Source organism: Bidens hawaiensis, unplaced genomic scaffold, assembly GCF_021521415.1.
Source record: "Bidens hawaiensis isolate Kalapana, Puna unplaced genomic scaffold, B.hawaiensis_p1.1 tig00001920_1, whole genome shotgun sequence".
NCBI lineage: Eukaryota > Viridiplantae > Streptophyta > Magnoliopsida > Asterales > Asteraceae > Bidens > Bidens hawaiensis.
Window position 1 is genome coordinate 3,686,642 of NW_027491107.1, and position 21,828 is coordinate 3,708,469.

At 34.6% G+C, this 21,828-nt stretch overlaps 1 protein-coding gene across 1 annotated transcript; it reads left to right on the forward strand.

The window, feature by feature from the left end:
- The first annotated feature begins 721 nt into the window (after positions 1-721).
- Positions 722-4,637, forward strand: LOC143599870 (putative L-type lectin-domain containing receptor kinase S.5). Its single transcript, XM_077077723.1, has 2 exons — positions 722-2,079; positions 3,616-4,637. Exons 1-2 carry the CDS (start codon positions 828-830, stop codon positions 4,434-4,436), a joined length of 2,073 nt encoding a protein of 690 aa, XP_076933838.1. The 5' UTR covers positions 722-827; the 3' UTR covers positions 4,437-4,637.
- Positions 4,638-21,828: the final 17,191 nt, after the last annotated feature.

A 21,828-nucleotide genomic window follows, 5' to 3' on the forward strand; every position in this document is an offset into this window, starting at 1 on the left:
TATCGTTTATTAATTCAAAAAACAATTAGTCATTAAAGTATTAATAATGACAGTAACTATTAAATATTTATTCTGGTGTGCCATTTGTTTAATAACTAATCAAATCTTATTTAAATTTGTAACTATGTAAAGGCATTTTATAGTTTCAGGCAAGTTTACTAATTTCTGGTCTCATGTTAACCGCCGCGGTTTTTCCGTTCGTGACAACCGTCGTCTGAGATGTGTACCACTATTGACGATAAAAATGAGGGATGGTTTTGGAACGGTGTGTGATCTCCCTCGATTGAGGAACAACAACAACCACCCTCGTGCTATTAACGTCAAATAAACAAGAGATTGTTTGATATTAACCGGATTCATGTATAGGCATGGATGGTTCCATGTAGAGATCAAATCGTCGCGATAACGTCTAATAAATCAGAAAGAATCTTAAAGAGGAAACCGTTCATCTATTAGAGATCAAATAAATGTGTCATATACACCACGTTAAAGCCCATAGAACATTGGCTTGGGGACTCGTAAATCAAGTAGTATTTTAGTACTGTAGAACAATTTAAACCCCATGTACCAATATTTTGTTGGAGAGAGAGAGAGGGAAGTAACGTTTATTATTATTATTATACATAAAAACTTTTACAAATAAATGAGACGCCTCTTGTAATATTATATAAATCGCGATTGGGGGTTGCTTCCGAGCAGCCACCAAACCATCATCCTCATCCCTCAAAAGTCATTCTTAAGATCTTAATTAATAATCCTTTAAATCTTAAACCCACCCACCATTCATTCTCACTTCTGTCTTTCCCTTCCAATCTTCTTCAATATTCATGGATGTAGCAGCCGCCACTGTCATCTTCCTCTTATTATTATTATTCTCCTCCGCTGCCACCGCTAAATTCAAACCATTCACCCGAACATACCCCACCTTCGACAAATCCTTCGAAGATAACAGAAAGCACGAGTTACACTTCGGAGACAATGCAACCGTCTCCAAAAACGCCATCCAGGTCACACCTGACTCCGCCAGCAACAATCTCATTTACGACCTTCGAAACCAGTCCGCTCGTGTCATGTTCCTCCGACCATTCAAACTATGGGACGGCGACACCGACAGCAACTCCGCCGTAGCCTCCTTCAACACCTCCTTTCTCATTAACATGTTCCCCGTCAAAGGCACTCCCGCACCCGGTGACGGCCTGGCTTTCCTCATCGCACCATCACTCAACGCCCCCAAAAACAGTTATGGCCGTTACCTTGGCCTCACCAACCAAACCTTGGACAACCAGCCAACAAACGGCGTCGTTGCCGTTGAACTTGATACCGTAAAGCAAGACTATGACATAGACGATAACCACATCGGTCTTAACATCCACTCGGTTAGATCCGTTGCGTCCAAATCATTAACTCCGTTAAATATCACACTGGCTCCGTCAACGCCAGTGTTCCACCACGTCTGGATTCGCTACGATGGAGTTCAGAAGATGATCCGCGTGTATATAGCGGACCAAGCTCAACCACCCTCACCGACTCCGCCTTTACCCGAAACTCCCATAATCGAACACGAGTTAGATCTCAGGAAAACAGTCAGCCAGGAGTCTTTCTTTGGATTCGCCGCCTCCACTGGAGACTTTTACGAGTTAAACTGCGTGCTACAGTGGAACATAACTGTAGAATATATCTCAGGGCCCAAAAGCCCGGCGATGACGATCGCGCTGGCTGTTGGGATTCCGGTGGTGCTGGCGGTGGTGGCGCTGGCGGCGTATTTCGGGTACCGGTTGTATAAGAAGAGGATGGTTGACCGGTCACAGTCAAACATTTTGAGTAGGTTAAGGACGCTCCCGGGGATGCCTAAGGAGTTCCGGTTCCAGGAGCTCAAGAAAGCCACGAATAACTTTGACGAGAAGCGGAAGCTCGGCCAAGGTGGCTACGGCGTCGTTTACCGGGGAGTCTTGCCGGAGGATAACGTCGAGGTGGCCGTCAAATGGTTTTCAAGGGAGAGTTTGAAGGGTGAAGACGATTTCTTGGCTGAACTTACGATTATTAATCGCCTAAGGCATAAGCATCTTGTTCGATTGCTCGGTAACTATTTCCTTCTTTCAATTTGTTCATAATATTATAATAATCAGTGTTGTAAAACTCGTTAGCCGCTAGTCGGACACTGAGTGGGGAGTAGCGATTAATGGAATTAGAAATTATATCTAATTTTTACCAAATAACATTAATCGACGACAGTTAGTGGTCAGCGTCTAGAGCAATTTTTACTACCATGATTCAATTTGTTATTTTCAATTAGAACGTTTTCTAAATTATATAAATTGATGGTAAGAACGTGGATCTAGTGATTAAATCTATTTATGTTGATAATAAAGAGAACACTTTATGAAAAGGGAAATAAGTGGTGGGGTAATTGTAGAAAACCATTTTGTAGATTCTTTTCACAAAACAAAAGGTTGTAACATGATATGATATGAACTTGTTGATTATGGTTCTGGTGTAGATAAAGTTAAAAGTAGGGCCACTTGTGTTCAAATTTGCAGGCTGTGGATGATGATTCATGTACATGTTTTTTCTTGGACATATTAACCTGCCTGTTTTTGTTTGTTTTCTAATTTTTAGTTTTTAGTGTTTATTTATGCTTTAGTTTTCTAAATAAATAACTTCTCGTTCTATTATGGGTGATTAAGTTTGGTCGGTTTTGACTTTGGATCAAATTGCTAGCTAGCAACCATTTCGGATACAAAAATTAAAACCAATTGGTGGATCTGCTGGATAGTCTCGTTTTTAGGGTTCGATATTGACTTGCGCTTTAACTGTGAATCCTAATAACCAAACCACATAAATTTTAATTCCGTCAATAGCCGACTTGCTTTAGTTTAGGAGTTTGATAATTTAATTAAGTAATGTTGTCACTATAATGATGACGTTTATTGATGTTCATATGTTTTTTATACCGGTGTAATCAAACAATTATTTTATATATTTGATATACTTCATTTAATGTATAAATTAATTTTTTTATTACATTTTTAAGAAAGAAAGAAAAGTCGTATGCAAAAATTTTAATATTATCTCATTAAGTGAATAAATTCTACAGCCTGAGTTTGACCTAGAGATGTCAAACATACGTCGCTTTCAAGTTTCATTATATTTGACTTTTAATTATGATTTACAAAATGGGATAGGATATATAATTTCATTTTCATGCATGGATGCTCTGACATTAATATTATTAAGTACCACTCGCACCTTCTTTGTATTTTCCTCGTAACACTTTAAATGTAACGTGTAACTTATGATTCATATTTATTATATAAAAACAATACCACAGTAGACGTTCTGGTCACTTGTATAGAGGCGATGTTCAAAACTTATGATCCTAATTGACTCAATAGGTTTCCCTATAATTGTGGGTTTTCTTCTTGATGACGTTTTTGAGTGAAACTGACAATATCAGTATGACGATCGACATCATGTCTAAAAAAGGTTCACCCGAGAATTCTGGAGAGTTCCAAACGCTTTTAAAATGATATAACGACAATACCTATTAAAAATTGCTTTATTCAAATGTTGTGGCTTTTATATTATTTTAAAATTAATATTATTGAAACGATGCAGGATGGTGTCACAAGAACGGAAAGCTCCTATTGGTGTACGAGTATATGCGAAAAGGTAGTCTCGACATGCACCTATTCACCGGGTCAGGTGAACCACTGAGCTGGACCCTTCGAACCAAGATTCTAGCCGGTGTGGGCTCGGCCCTACACTACCTCCATTATGAATACGACCAAAAAGTGGTCCACCGTGACATCAAGGCTAGCAACATTATGCTAGACTCCAATTTCAACGCCCGCCTCGGTGACTTCGGTCTGGCCCGAGCCCTCGATAACGAAAAAACAAGTTACGCTGAGGCCGAAGGCGTGCTTGGAACCGTCGGTTACATAGCCCCCGAATGCTTCCACACCGGAAAAGCCACTCAACATTCCGATATTTACGCGTTTGGTGCGTTATTAATCGAGGTCGTCTCCGGTCAACGCCCCGGGACAAAAGTCAACGGGTTCCAGTTCATGGTTGACTATGTATGGTCGTTGTACCGTGAAGGTCGTATATTGGATGCCGTCGATAAACGCCTTGTAGATGATTTTGACAAGGAGGAAGCCCAACGGTTCTTGATGTTGGGGTTAGCTTGCTCGCACCCGATAGCTAACGAGAGGCCGAAAACACATGTCATTGTGCAAATGCTAGCGGGGTCCGTGGCGGTCCCACCGGTCCCGCCTTTCAAGCCGGCTTTTGTGTGGCCCGCGATGATGCCGATTGATGATCTTTCCGAAGCTATCTCAATTGACACGACTCCACTTTCGATTAGTCAATACGAGACCGACTGGAGTCCATTGAGTCGGGAAAACAACTCGGGTTACACGGATCGATCCATGGTTTAGTTTCTTTTGGTATGGCTATAACCTTTGGGGGTGCATTCTTTACAGTTCGTTTTTGTTGTCAGTTTATATTTTGTTTTTTTTTATGTTTTGTGAAATGCATGAAAAATTTTCTGCTTGTTGTGATATTTTAATCATGTGCTTCATAGTTTACAACACTACATTTGTTTGTTAATAGAGTCGGGACAAGTGATGCTCTTGGTCTTGTATAAATTTTATGGGCTAAAATATTTTCTTTGTTGAATAAAAAAAACGTGACTTCTCCTTTTGTTTAATATTGGTTTTCTTTGTATATGTTTTGCTTTAAAACATAAGGCTATTACCGATGGTAATTTGATGATTTTCTAAAGTTTGGAATACAAGATTACAACATAACATTTATGTGTGTAATTTCCACTAATTTCCTAAGATAATGTACATGTAAAATGGTTAACTGTAATATTGGGAGTTGTTGTGGAGGAGTTATTCATGCCATGTAAGTAGAGGTGCACAAATCGGTTTTTTTAAAAAAACCGGTTCGGTTATTAACCGGACCGGTTTTTTTCGTCCAGGAAAAAAACCGGTTCGGTTAATAACCGGACCGGTTAATAACCGGTTTTTGTGTATGAAAACCATAACCAGTCAAACCGGTTAGGACCGGTTTAGGAACCGGTTAGAACTGGTTAATAAACCGGTTTTTTTATTAACCGGTTTTTTAATAACCGGTCTAACCGGTTAACCGGTTTTTTTTTTTTTTTTTTTTTAAATAACTATTATTTTTTCACAGTATAAACAAACCGGTAACTACAAGGCAAACCGGTAACTACAAGGCAAAACGGACTGACTCCATTCTTTGCTTTCGTTGTTAGGGTTCTTTGCTTGGAAGATTAAAAACACATAACTTTCATTTATAGCTTTTACATTAAAAATACAAACATTAAATCGTTATCGCATATTCGTAACTCAAAAATACAAACATTAAAGAATGCTTAGACACGATTACATTAACAACTTGCTGTTTCTTACTCATTGTTTTCCTCGCTACCCGATCCCGAGCTATTCCTTAGGTAATCGTCGTACGCGGCTTCTTCATCGGTCATTGGTTGAGTGTGTCCTTGATTGACCTCGTCTTCATACAAGCCCGCCTCATAGTCCATTTCCCCCTCGAGTGAGCGTTGATGTTGTGCCCTATCTAAAGAGTCCAAGTAATCCTTGTAGCAAATAGACATCTCTACAGCTGGTGGAGTGAGTCGAGTCCTCCTAATCGATATAACCCTGCCAGAAACAGAAAAAGCAGACTCCGAAGCTACCGTGGAAGCTTGGACCGTTAGTAAATCTTTGGCCATGGCGGCGAGGATCGGAAACTCATCCTCCTTACCTCTCCACCAAGCCAGCAAATCAAGACTTCTAAATTCATCTGGAGTCATGTGTTTCACAAAGTTGGTACCACCATACCTTCCAAGTTCACTGCTTGGGGTGTTTACCTTTTGACGTTTACCGGCGTCTTCCCAAATCATGTAGTACATCCCCATTTCAAGGTCGGTTTGGGATTGGGATTGGGCAACAGTTCTTAACGAGTCATGAATTTGGGAAGACGACCCGTATTTTGTAAGGTAAACATCATACATGTTAGACAAGGTGGTGTTGAAAGCATTCTTTAAAGTTTGGTTATAATAGGGGTTTTGATCGTCGTTTAACTCTAGCTCATCACAAATTTTTTCTATTAAAGCTTCAACACCACCAACATTTATGCAAGGGTTTAACGCAGCAGCACATGTCAAAACAGCGGGTAGTTGTTGAAAATATTTTCTAAATTTTTCTTTCATTTTTACACCCATATCAAAATAAGGTGCACCCCTACAATGAAGTTCACTCAACTTTGTGCACATGACAGCAATTTTTGGTAAAGCAATGGGGCTTGTTGGATAGTAAACCCCGGATAAACTAGTTGTGCAAGATTTAAAAATTTGAAGGACCTCCGTAACGATCTCAATCAATAACCAGTTTCTAGGATCGTACGGTGCACATTTACCCCTACTTGACATTATTTGATGAAACGCAATTAGTGATTCTTTTTGTTGGATGGCTTTCTCAAACATATCACAAGTCGAGTTCCATCTTGTTGGACAATCCCAATTGGGCCCCAACCATTGACAATTAGCTTCATCACAAAATTTTTTGTATCTTGAAAATGTTTTATTGTTGCTAAAAATATCTCGTAACATTCTTTTAAAATTGTTTCTTTGCGTTTCGATCACGTTTAACCCATCTTGCACGGCCAAGTTGATAATATGTGCAATGCATCGGCTATGAAAAAACGCTCCATCACAAATAGGTTTATACTTTAATTTTAAATGGCCAACCGCGGCCGTATTGTTGGACGCGTTATCAAACGAAATTGAAAAGATTTTATGTTCAATCTTGTATTGTTGAATGACTTTATCCAAGAGTTTAAAAATATTTCTACCCGTGTGCGGGTAATCAAACAATTGAAACGCAACGGTTCGTTTCATCATTTGCCACGACTCGGGGTCAACCCAATGAGCCGTCACACAAATGTATGAGTCGGGCGAACCATTAGGTACCGACCACACATCCGTTGTTAAGTTTACACCAGTTTGTAAGTTTGAAAAGTATGAAATTAGTTCGGATTTAGCGTTTTTCCAAGCTTTAAGACAATCTCTTCTAAGGGTCGAACGACTTACGTGTTGGTAGCGTGGTTGAACATACTTTTGCATCATCTCCGTGAATTGAGGGTTGTCGAAGTGGTTGAAAGGAAGTGTATTTTGAATCACAAAGTTTGAAAACTGTTGACGTACCGCTTCAAGGTCGTACGTAAACACCGTTCCTTGATTCGTCATCTCCGGCTGCGAACTACTTCCCGATTCGTCCTTCAAGGCCTTGCAAAAGGGCCTTTGTACATGCGCTTTTAAAGTGGAGTTTGCATCTTTGCCATAAAACTTCAAACAATGTTTGCATCGAGCTTTTTGGCTACCGTTAGACATTTCGCATAGGTCGAAATGTTGTCAAACATCTTGGTTTCGTTTCGTGGGGATGACCCGAACGACCGTTTCTCCCGTGTTCGAGGCACCAATGTTGACGGATGAAGCAGCACTTTGGGAGGCCATGATAATCGACTACGAAATAAGAGCATATGGAGTGGTAATGTGGTATAATAGAGCGTGAGATAACAAAATAATCGCGTATGAAATAAACGTTTAGAGCGTTTGGAGCGTTTGGAGTTGTATAATCGAGTGTGTTCTAACCAATACCCAACCTAAACTATATATAGATGTTTGTGGGGGTAGAATGGTAAATAAAAAAAAAACGGTCAAAAAATGAAAAAAACGGCTATATAGCCGTTTCTCAACGGCATTAAACCGGTTTAACCGGTTACTAAAAAACCGGTTAACCGGTTTTTCTAAAACGGTCAAAAACCGGTTTTTTAAAAAAACCGGTTAACCGGTTTTTTAGTAACCGGTTAATTAAAAAAACCGGTTTTTTTTATAACCGGTTTGAAAACCGGTTTGGGCTCTAAAAAGTATAACCGATATACAAACCGGCGGTTTGTAAACCGGTCAAACCGGTTTTAAAAAAACCGGTTTTTTAAATAACCGGTTTCCGGTTTAAACCGGCAAACCGGTTCGGGGACCGGTTTTTTTGAACACCTCTACATGTAGGCATGATGATGATGCCCTCCACACCATCCAAGTATTGGTCAACGCCACCCCCGTAACGACGTTGTTATCCCTTTAATTTGTTTTTTGAAAATCGCACACACAATCAATCACAAATTGTTATTGTCGTTGTTGATGTTGTTGCTATTGTTGTTGATGTTGCTACTGATTATCATTTAAATAGTTTAATTACTATTCTAATAGGGTAGTGATTAGTTAACCCACAACTTTAAATTAACGAGATGACTAGTTACTCATGTGATAGTAACGTGACACGATAACTAACAAAAGCTAGTTATTCCACAACACACAACCAATAAAACCTTTAAACAATAAGCATGGATCTTGCAAAATATTAGAATACATATTAAATTATTTAAGGAAACTTAACATTTTGAAAAAAAAATGCATTTTTATAAATTTAAGATTTCGTAAGTCATAAAAATTACAAGCTATCACACATTTACACTCAAATTCATAACAATCAAAACTAGTGAGACACCTATAACAATCTCAACTTAAGCATATGTATATGTGTTTTCTAGTCTTATATATTACTTTATAATAATATTTTGTGACAGATAATTATTAAAGTTTAAAAAATCGAAAAAGAAAAAGAAGAAAAAGAGAAAATAATTTATTGCATTACATGGACCCGGTTTCTAATGTTATAATCTATGACCCGTTTCAAATAACCAAACTAATTAATTAACAGTCTCTTGATAAATTATTGAAAAATAAATTATTGTGTGATTCGAGACTTGTTTTGAAAAATAAATTATTTTACGATATAAGTCTTGAATCCAATACCACAAGTTTGAAACTAGCATTGCATTCTCGGGTTTAAAATACAAGGAAAAGAAATGATAAGATTGGATAAGGAAAGAAAGGAAAAAGAAATTATATACTTAAAATTCATTCTCGAGTTAAAAGAAAAGAAAAAAATATTAATTACATTCTAGAGTTAGATCGGAAAGAAAAGACAGGAAAAGAAATTGTAACTTTAGGATTATGTCTTCATAGCAACATGGAAAAGAAAATTAAGATAGGGTAAATTAGTAACATTGTAATGGACTATAAACTTTTCCTTCATAATTAGGTCATATTGGACTGGGAAGTTTAGGCTGAAAAAAATTCTAACTTTTCTTTCCATTCTTTTCATTTTCTTTAAAAAAACTCAAGAATGAAAAAAGAAAAAAACTTTCTATCTTTTTTTCCAAACATTTAAATAACAAACTCAAGAATTCAGTGTAAAAATGTTTTCCAAATTGTTAGGATCAAGGATTGATCAAGGAGGATTGAAATATTCTCAACTTTCTCAAGAAATGGCTAAGTATGGAATTTGAGCAAACTTGGCGCTTTGGGCAAGCCTAGAACTTATTCAAGCAATGTATCTTACTTACGAACAAGGTTATCTTCTGGAATTCTTCTAAGTGTTGCTTCGAGCAAACTACACTTCATCAAGCAAGGTTGTTCTTTAGTCGAGCAAGTTTTGTTTCAGAGCAAACCCTTGACTTAACCAAGCTTAAACCAAGTAATTTGGTGGTCGAGCAAGGTTTAAATAAACAGTGATCTCAAGCACACTTGTAGGAAGTTGATGGATTTATGCTAAGGAATTCTGCGAGCAAGTTTCAACCTCGAGCAAGCTACCGTGTCACCAGCACACTTAGTTTGCTTGAATAAGTATAAGACAAAAGGTTTAAGATATCAAGAAGAATAGGTTTGGTCGTAGGATATTAGCGAGCAAAGTTTGATATTATCATGAAGATTGAAGTCTGCTTGAAGAATATTTTCTTAGGAAAATATTCTAAGTAAAGCTTGCTCGGAGACATGTTCCAGCACACTTATGGTTTACAAGGTCTACTCGACAAAGACAAAGCTTACTCGAAGACATGTTTACACTTGTAATATTTTGAATACGTTTTGAATATGTTATGTAACAATCATTAGGGTTTATAGAAGGTGTCATGTGTGCATATTTAAGAAAAGTTTAGGTCACATTTATGGAAGGCACAGAGAATAGGTGATTTGACGGCTGACAAAAGTTTCTTAGCAAACAGAATATTTCGTACGAAAAGTAGCCTCCACTTGACATTCCACCTAGAAACCCTAGAAATTTTCTTTGTATTTTTAGTTAATATCAATGGAAATCTTTTGAGTGACTTGTGTGTTTTGTCATCTTTGTGTTATTTGAGCAACACTTTGAATATCAATGATTCCGCCTTCGATGTTCATTGGGTTTTCACATAAGTATTTTGTTAACCGTCTTTTCAACATTCAGTTGTTGGTTACAAGGTTGATAGTGAATAATCGATCCTGACAAGTGATATCAGAGCTTTGTTTTGCTCTTGTGAAGACCTATTTGTTGCTGATTGTGAAAATTTTACTAATTATTACCTGATTTTGAAAAAGAAGATGATGACGTCAGCTGAGCATTGTTTCATTGAGCAGTGACGTCAGCAGCTCTGTTCTTCATTTTTCAAGAGTTACAATCATCTAAGGTTTAAAGGTATTCTAATCTCATATCTACTTGTTTATTGTTTTTTTTAGTCTAGATCTTGGTTTTATCCATCTGTTTTCATCAGATTCAAGGATTTTATCCTCAGATCTGATATTTTTCAAATTTTTGTTGGAAGTTTTTAAGTAATTTTTATTTCTAAAAATATTCAAAAATACCAAAAACACTCATGAACAAATTGATGACCAAGAGATGTCTACTAACAAGATTCCAAGATTGTTTGGTCAGGAGAACTACATCAAGTGGAAAGTCCTTTTTGAGGCTGTTGTTTGCTATAATGACACTGAAATGTGGAACTCCATTAAGAATGGTCCTTATGTTCCAACTGATGGTGCAAACAACAATCAAGCCATTGAGAGACAAATGAGGAAAAAGGATGAAAAGGCACTCTCCATGTTGAATCTAGGTTTGTCATGGGAAATATTAACAAGTGTGAATCATCACACAACTACTAAGGCCATGTTTGATGTTGTGGTTGAGATGTTTGAAGGAAACACTGAGTTGAAGAATATCAAGAAAGATAGACTGAAGCAATAACTTGACATGTTCAAGTTTAAAGAAGGAGAAAGGTTAAAATATGTGTTGCAAAGGTTTGTTGCAATAGTAAATGAAATCAGAACCACTAACCTTGATATCACTGATTTTGACCAAAACAAGAAGTTGTTCTCTTCTCTATATATGGTGAATGGTACACAACTAGCTGATGTCAACTGTTTTTTTCAAGCAGCTGAGCATGAGATGATTAAAAATCACATGAAAAAGGAAGAAAAACCAAGCTTTCAAGTTGCTAATTCTCTAATTGCATCAATGGAAAACTTGTCAACAAAGAATCAACAAGAAGTTCCCATCATTGAAAAACCAAGTGAATTCAATTATGAGACTCCAAGAGTGTTTGTGGCAAGCCAATCTGGAAGCCAAAGTGGACAACAAAGATTTAATGTCCAGATGTTGGATGATGGTGATACCTCTTCAATAGAAAGTGGACATGCTCCCTATAATCTAGGAAACACAAACCAAGGAAATGAATATCAAGCACTGCTTTCAATTTTCATTGAATTATACAATGCCTTTGTGGCTAAAAATTTGATTCACACAAGTGTGGTGCAAGAGGATTTGGAGTAAATTGTTGCTGATGATTTGGAAGACATGGATCTTAAATGGCAAGCTGCCATGTTGGCTGTGATAAGCAAGATATTATACAACAAAACAGGAAGGTCAACATTTTCTGGACCAAGTGACAGGATTGGATTTGATAAATCCTAAGCAATCTGCTACAATTGTCAACAACCTGATCATTTTGCTAGAGAGTGAAACCAACCAAGACAGTTTTAAAACAACAACAACATTCAAAGAAATCAATTTCAATCGCAGAACCAAGCTCAAGGTCAACAACAGAGATAATACTATAATAACAACTTCCAACAACAAAACCAACACCAAATTGTCCCTCAACAACAACCTTTTCAGAGAAATCAACAAATCCCTCCTCAAGCTCCTACCAATAAAAACAGAAACAATGTCAATCAGCCTAGAAACCAAGGAAATGTTGATGTAGCTTAACAACCACAATATGGTTTGTTTGATTGGAGGAATCATGCTGAAGATATTGAGAAGACAAATGTTGCTTTCATGGCAAATATTAGTGATCAAGCTGAATCCTCAACATCACAGGTACATTCAATTCTCGCAACTTTTGAATTACTTGAAATGAATGATATATTAAGAAAGGAGGTTTGTCAGTTGAAAACTGAATGCTTCAAGAAACATAGCATAGTTAATGTGTATGAGACAAAGGTTTAAAATAAGATTGTATGGACAGTTATGAAACTCAATCTAGATACACCACAGAGACAGAGGGTTTAAAGAAGATGTACCTTGAGAGAAACTGAAGAACACTCAACTTCAAGTTGAAGTTGAGTTTCTGAAAATCTTGTGTCAACTAGTAACATCTAAAGAAAATTGAAGAAAATTAAAGAAGAAGACAAGTATAAGGTTGTTCCTCCACCCTTTAATGATAATTCTTCATTAAAGGTGGACAAGGAAAGTAGGGGAGCATACGTTTGACGTAGTAAGTTAGGATGGCAAATCCCTCTAACTTCCGTTGGACATAGACTTGTCATGTGATGGCATAGTTAAGGACTGCGGGCCTTATACGAGTTATAGAAGATAAATGAGAACGTAGTTAAGGACTGCGGGCCTTATACATACTTTGGATAGGAGCCAACATATAAAAGGACTGCAAACCTTATACGTGCTGTAATTGTATTGTGGTAGCATAGGGGAGGACTGCGGACCTCGTACGTGCTATGAACTAGGTTGCAACATAGGGAAGGACTGCGAACCCTGTACGTGTTGTGAATGTAGGATGGTATAGGGAAGGACTATGGACCTTGTACGTGCCATGAATGGTGAACATAGGTAAGGACTGCGGACCTTTTTCGTGTTCACAACCTTGAGTATAGGTATAGACAGTGGACTATGAACTTAATCTCGGTGTATGTATGTATGTATGTATGTATGTATGTATGTATGTATGTATGTATGTATGTATGTATGTACGTACGTATGATAGAAAGGTAACTGGTTAAGTATGGATATGTATCTTCGGATATGTATGTATGTATGATATGTGTATGTATTGTATGTCATCTGATTAACTAGAACTCACTCAGCGTACCTGACTTTTTGTATGCACGCAGGTGAGTAGAATGAGGCAGCAAAGAGACTGACATCCGAAGACTCAAGATGTTTTAATGTTATTAGCGGTTTATTTTGAAAGATAAGAATGTTGTTAAGACATGTTCATGAAGTAATATGTAATATTTAATGAAAGGTTCATTTCCCGCGATTGTTTTAATTAACTCTGATTTGTAAGAACTATATTTATGAGTAAATCCAACGTCCAAAGTGAGGCACCGGTGACGGGGCCTTACATTTCCAACACTTGTGTAGTGGCTCCGATCTTCCCGAGAATTCAAATCATTCTCGTAAATGTCTCCAAATAGTATCTTTAACTCTCACAAACCTATAAATCAAAAGCATACTTGAAGTACCATTGTTCTAATGAAAAACTAATTAAAAACTACAAAATTAAAGAACTATTATACAAGATTTATACCCGACCATCAGCCGGCGATGACAAAGACAAATAGAGTATTTGCAAAGTGTTAAACTCAAATGAGACTTAGAATTATTGTTGAAGGCGAGATGGGGATTTTCGGATTGTCCAGGTCAATTTAATTGGATTATTATGGTCGTAATATATGTGTATAAGATCAATTTAGTGTCGGCTAAACGTAATAAGAAAAACGAATCACACATGATCAAGATACCAAATTAAATCTTTGATTAGGCCGCAATAGGTAAGTGTAATACGAGATTTGATTCAATTTATATAAACACTATGAGAATTAAGGTACAAGAAATCTCAATAGAAATCGGGTTAGGGATTAAGGTTTGGATTTGGGGTTGGATCTTTGTTGAACTAGATGGTAAATGGGTTATAACATATTTTTACTTTAGACCCCAAGGTTTGAGGATGGAATCAATAAGAGTTAAAGTTTAAGTTTGGGAGAAAAATGTCATAATGTGAAAGTTATACATTTATAATATATAAATAATTAAATAATATTATAATAACAATTAATTAAAAGTTTATGTTTTGGGTAATTTTTGCCAAAGTAAGAAAGTTATAAGTATATAGTATATAATTAATTAAATAATAATATAATAATAGTTAAATCTCTCTATAAATGCGGTAAAACTTCCCGAACATCGAAATGGGTCGGGTAACGAATATAATATAAATTAAAAAAATTCGTGTTGTTACAATAAATCTATCTCATGGAGGAGTTATAATGAACTGATAACAACAACCTAAGTTATAATGACATAATATGTTGATTAATCACAACGCAATTAGCAATAAATGTTCTTGAAAATTTATCTGTGGACTCATAAGTTTATTAACTTCATATAAATTATATATTGAGGACTTATTGTGATACAGTCAGCTACAATATTTTATCAAACAATAACAGTTTGAGAGGTGCTGCATTATAATTTTGATATGAAATTAATTATTCCTTTATGAACGAAATGAGGAAATTAAATTTTCGTATCGAATACATTCATGATATGCTTAAGGTTTCGATAAATAAAAGTCTATCACCCATAAGTCTTATGTAAGCGCTTAATTATTAAGACAAGATTACTAATGACCATGTATAATTGCTTATCATACTATGAATGACTAATCATTAATTTTCCTCTGTTTAACTCATTGACTGAATTTCTCTGCTCCAGTTTGAGTTTAAATCTAAAATGGGTATTAATTCATTATCAAACTTATCTAATACTCATAATATATGATTTATCGGCCAAGTGGAATAGTGTAAGAATAAATATTAATATTTATTTATTTATATGTGGCCATTATATTTATTTATATAATATTAGATCAAAATATTAATTATACCTTATCATATATTAGTTTGGTAATTGTTGATGAGTCATATTACCCTTAAATGATTAATAAAAGGTTTCCCTTTGGTGTATATAAAGAGAAAAAAATTAACATCATAACATGATAAAAAAAACACACATACAATTCTGTGTGCCTCATCTCTCCTAAATCGTGATTCTCTCAAGAACCCTAACATCATCCTTAACTATAAATCCTAAAGAGGAACTTGATCAAGATAAAAAAATATGTCGACTACATCATACCCTATTGCGGTTACCACTCTCCTTATTGTAACATGTTCATAGATTTAATATTTATCGTGTTTTCTTTTACTTTCATGAAGAACTGATCAACAATACTTTGTTTTATAGTCGTTCTCACGCTGGCTTCAAAGTTCGGCTTGGGCATTCATGTGGGAAACCATACCGTCGGGTACCACTTGACAATCATTGTGTCATCACAAGAGCATAACTCTCTAACGTAACACACGGTGGGACGAAAACCCGGGTGAGCTCGGGATTCGAACTAACAACCTCGCAAGGCTCACCTCAAGTCCTTCATTATCAATATTCATCTAAAGTGACACAAGTAGATATCAAACTTGAGTCTCCACTGCAAATGACTGATACAAAAGTCTTTGATTAAAATTAATTTTTAATAAATCGACAAAAACTAGGATGCAATAATTGAGGGAAAAAAATAAGATAATAACATGAAGTGGGGACTTTAATGTCATTCTTACGAGTCGCAAAATAAATTCCTAGTAGAATGAATATATTGTTTATCTTCTCCACTCAATTTTACACATGTCAACAACATTAAATAAACTTCCTACATTCAAAAGCTAGTATTATTATATAGAAATTCTTTTTACAATAATATACCTTTTAGTTTCATACATATTAAAACCACCGGCCTTACCAACCCACGATTAAAAAAAAACTTGTATTTAAAGAAAGTTAAAACTCAATATAACATCTAAATAAATTAACAGAAAAGAATATCTGTATCTATAAAATAATAGAATGGGGTCATGCTAGCCCAAAGAGCCCACGAGCCATAATTATAAAGTAAATGAAATGGGCCCCTAGAGTTTGATGTCACCAGATATGCTTATTCATGTGGGTAGATTCTCTTCTGACAAGTACTCGGATTCGGGTATGGTTAGGGCCCAAATCCGGACCTACCAAATAATTGAAGAACAAATCGCCCCACGAAAATTAAGGAAAGACAGAAATCCGTGCGGACTAGATGTGTACAAACTGGTTTCAAACCCTAAACCAGTTCAGGTGGAAACCGGTTTAATTTAGTTAACAAAAGTCAAAACCTGTTTATGATCGGTTTCAAACCAAAATATTACTTTTACTCTTACTATTAATATTAGTATACATTTTTTTCCTTTTTATTATACATGCTAAGTGTTTGTGTGATTTTTACGGTTCTCACTTAACTGGTTATATATTAAACATCCATCTCAAAGAAATTATGTGACATAATATAATCAAAACTAAGGTAATGGTTATAATATAGTTTCAAAATTTTCAAAGATGTCATTCATGAATATTTATGATTAGAAAAAAAGTTGACACTATGATGTTTAATGTACATTAGACATGCACTATTTAAGCATGCCAATAATCAAAAGGGATAGATTTGGCAACCTTTTTACACCTCATATTTGCACCAAATGAGATATTCAAACTTCTAAGTTGTTACATTTGAGCCACAACTCGTGTCATCTTCCGACTAGCCACGCCATTTAGATTGTGATTGTAGGTGCTTGTCGTAATACTCGACATCAACTCAATATCCACTTTAATCAATGCGTCATAATAACGAACACCCCCCCCCCCCTTAGAATTTGTATATTTTCACTCCACGTACTATACGGTTCTTCAACTTCATATGCTTTACAGAAGAATTTAGTTTTCTAGTTGACACAAATATCAAGTCATAACCTTTTAATTTGAAAACTAAAAAAAAATTAATTTTATTTGTCTATTTGCAAATAGAGAAACAACACAAAGAAGAAATACAGAGAAAGTATATCTTGTAATATATATACCATTTAATACTACTATACTATTAAAATAGTACACCTGCACGATATTTAAAATAACATGATTTTTTTTTGAACATGCAAATTATTATTTACAACCATCCAAGTGAGAATCAAACTCCTAAGTTCCATTCTATAAAGGTTTACCATCTTTGTCACCACACCATGGTGTGGGGAACATGATTAACGTCTTGTAAATCAATTTATCTAGAGCAAATATATGCTATTAAGCTATTTAAATTTTTATTCTGATTTATTTTGCAGTTAACTAAATGTTTACATTTAACTTACATAAATTGTATCATATGTATTTTAAATTATACAAAAATAATTCTACTTCAGTTGTATTCTAAATTTTAAGTGAGTGGATATGAAAAAAAAAATAGTAAATAAAAAGAATAAAACATGTATGAGACCACAAAAGATTTAACAGATAGTATTAAAATACATCATTCACAGAAAATTATCTACAATTTTAACATTAGTTAGTCGTAAGAAAGAAAATCCGAAATAAAGGATGATTAGTACAATTATTGAAGTTATTGACGAAAAGTGCATTTTCTGATATAAAAATAAAGATATAATTTACACTAAAGGAATTAATATAAAAAGATAAAATTTAGAAAAAACACACACTCACACACATCATGTGGGAAAAAAACTATGCAATGATTAACGAAACAATAAAGAAAATCTCATAATTTATTCAAATTTGACTATTAAAAAAAATATATAGAAAGTTAAAAATAGAAAAAATAATTGTTTTCTTTTTTCATCAATGCATGCACGAATTTCTCTTTGATCATGTGTTGTTAGGGTGTGACTTTGTATCACCATAACGAAAATCAAGGAGTTATTTTCATTCTACAAATATAGGCTTGGGTAAACACATTTAGTAGACCTAGCATGTTCACAAGTTGAAAGTGCTTTAAGTTAATATTTAAAAAACCAAAAGAAATGACTATTAAGTTTCACAATTTTAAATATAGCTATTTTATATATATTTAAACTTGTAATTTTAGAGTACTAATACCCAATAAATTAAAATAAAATAATTTTTAGTCTTAAACGGATCGTGTTAATGTAAATCCTCGAAAGCTTAGCTATGAATAGAGAGGATTAAGGGGAGTAACTTGTCAACTTTGTTGAGGCAAAATTTTGGTTTATAATTTTTAAGGTGAATGTGGTTGTTAGTTATATATATGAAAGTCTTGATAAAATTTAATAAAAACTCGAGGAAATACTAGCTAGTAATCCAAATGCGTATGAGAGTATATCATCACATTGTTGACATATGCACGATGATACATAGTAGATTTTTACGAACTCGTTGTATTTCTACCCTATGGTTTTCAACCAATGGTTATTTTTTCATGAATTGGTCTATGAATCGTTTTACATTTGGTATAATCTTGTTGACATAATTCATCAGAGTTGTTTTTACTGGGTAATTGAGGGTCAAGCATTAATGAAAAATTAAAATTTTCATTATGGAGTTTGGGGGTGGCCAGACTTCCAGAGAGTGGAGAATGGTTCTCGGTTATATATATATATATATATATATATATATATGTGTGATCGAGGTCAGGTGAAAGAGAGGGTTGCAATGTGGCGTGGTGTGCGACATAGGCAACAGAGAGGGGCATCTTATTTGAAAGTGATGAAAATAACCTCACGTGTTAGGTAGGTGAGAAGATAGGCGATAGAGAGGGCATCTAATTTGAAAGTGATGAAAATACCATCATGTTTTATGCATGTGAAGGGCGTCCTAGTTAAGTTTTGACGATCAGTTTTGACGATCGTTAGTATTAGTACCTAAGGGTGTTACAATAAATAAAACGTAGAACCCAAACCTGTTACTTTAAAACTTTAGTACTCAATTATGTTATTTTTGAGAAATCACTAGGACAAACCGAATAATTAACTCTTGAAATAAGCCTTAAAATATTTTGGTTTGTTGTAACAAATAAAAATCCGCGAGAGAAAATTATAACAAAGATGGCATAGTCGATGCGAGATTCGAACATGGATCAGACCATCCGAACATTTGAAAGTTAAAATATATTTTTCTCACACGTCTATTTAAACAAAATTATTTCCTAACAATTTAACTCGCCTTTGCACTCAAAATATCCATTATAGGAATACCTTTTGTAATTTCATAAAACCTTCAAACTAAATTATCAAGATCAAAAGAAACAAAATACGTTTATCGTGTAAAAAAATCCACTCACAAATACTTGTATTGATTACTTCCTTCAAGGTGACATACTAGTGTTGATTATTTCCATCTTGTACCAAGGGAAACATTGTGATCTTCTCTGTCATTTTAATGTGACGTTGTACAAAAATGTTAATAAGATTAAAAATTAAAATTACTTCCTCAACATAGAAAGACTTAGCTTTTAAAATCATTATACAAACATACCGCATCATGTTAGTTCATGATCAGATTGAAGAATGCATCACAGTACAAGTTATCAACATTGATCCATGAATTGAGGAAATAGATAGCTAGATTTAATTGTTATTTGAAAGTTGATATATGATATTACTCACTTCAAACTAAATAAATTAAAATTCATTGTGGATGAAAATGAATATAGGTATAATAAAATTGAGGAAAATTTCATCGATATGTGGTTCAAAGGAATTTTTTTTTTTTTGAACGGCCAACTAAGTAACGCCGGGTACCCCGTACGCGGCTCCTAGTAGCTAAAGGTAGTCCGAGCCGACCACTAGTCCGGACGAACGAAGCGGACGGAGCCGGCCACTAGTCCGGACGGACGGTTCAAAGGAATTAAAGTTGATATGTATGAATGACAAGGACATGCACAATTAAGTGGAGGTGGGATACAATTTCCTAATATCTAAGAATCTCTTCATTACCAACTTATTTTTATATATAGCAATATATTTTGTTATTTTGTATTATTAAAATAGTACAATATATTTAGCTAGTGAGTTTAAAGTTAAAAAAATAATATCACCATTTTTGTATAATAAAAAAGATAGGAAACCAACTTCTCATTTTTATTTATCCATAAATTTAGGCATCACCAAGGACAAACGTTATAACGCTAACGTCCTGCTAATGTGATATTTAAACGTATCAGACGTCTATATTGGGAGAAGTTATTAATATATTTCATGTCCTGAGAGTGGTGTCAAGAGATTAATTATTGGAAGCATGATTGTGTAGATCCTTTTGAGCAACATAAGAAATTTATTTCCTCAAGTTTTGTCTAATAAAAGTAAAACACTAAAACCCATGCTGAATAGTATTAATTATTTTTCCTAACGGAACAACATTGTTCTCCAATAATCCAACATTTAATTTCATCCTCGTACTCGTTGTCTATCATTCATGATTTGTTTATTCATGATTTGTTATACTTTTAACCGTTAAATTAAGAGTGAACCACCGTTTTCGTCTATATGATTTGTCAAATTTATGGTTTTAGTTCAATAATTTTAAAATTGTGATTTTTCGTCCTTATGGTTTCATTTCATTTGCAATTAAACCCGACCTCACTAACCTCGTTAAGTCTGGTCATTAAACTCATAGGTGTGGCCCTCAAGTGAGGGACAATTTTCTTCCTTTTTGCCAAATACACCCTAGTCGCTCACGTGAGGGGCTTGCGAATTAGGGTCGGGGTTTACTTTGGGAGACCTCACCTGAGGGCTGAGGGGTATGCTGATGGGTTTAACGACCAGACTTAACGGGTTAAATGAAATCGAGTTTAATTACAAGTGAAATGAAACCATAAGAACGAAAATCATAAATTTGAAATTGTTGGACTAAAATCATAAATTTAGACAAATTATAGGAAGGACAAAACACATTTACCCTTAAATTAAATAAGTAAAATAACCATAAACACGATCCATTTAATTTCCTTTTTTATCATTATTTTCTTTATGTCAAAGTATTATCTAGATTTTTTTTGTTATTTATTTATTTATTTATTTTGCAATAATCATGTAAGGTTGGATTTTAAAGTAACACACTAAAACCAACCTTTAATAAACAACGTTGTCCAGTAAAGAAATTAAGTACTTTCATTTAAAATTTTTGAAAAACTTATTTTTTAATCCATTTTTAGTTTCAAAGTATAAACTTCCAAAAAGTATTTGAAAAGGGGGAGAGAATTTTATAAGGAAATAGAAAGCGGTCAATTTTCCATTGTGATATACCTCTATAGTTATGTGTTACATATCATCCTTTATGGTCATGATATTCGCTACAAAAACTACAAGTGTCCCAGTTTTTTCGCGTGGCATACTTTTTAAATTCACCTTCAACTCGTGCCATACACTCATACTTTTTAAATTTATCTTTAACACAACGATCGGTTGTTTTAGTTTATCATATTTCACTATTGTATGCTCTAAACCCTATCCTTATATTGACAAGTGTGGTTAATATGCCATATAAAACTGTAGTTAATTATATGCGACATAAACTTATGATCAACATATTCAAACACCAACTCATAGTTATTTATGCAAACATATTCATACACCACCTTTATATATGTTCAAACACAAAGAAAGGGCTAAATAATGTCAACATAATGTAAAATGTCTTTTATAACATTACTGTGGATTATTAAACATATATTTATGTTATTATCAGATAATTCAAGTCCTCCAACATAGAATTTGATACCTTGAACAATCAGTTCAGTTCAATC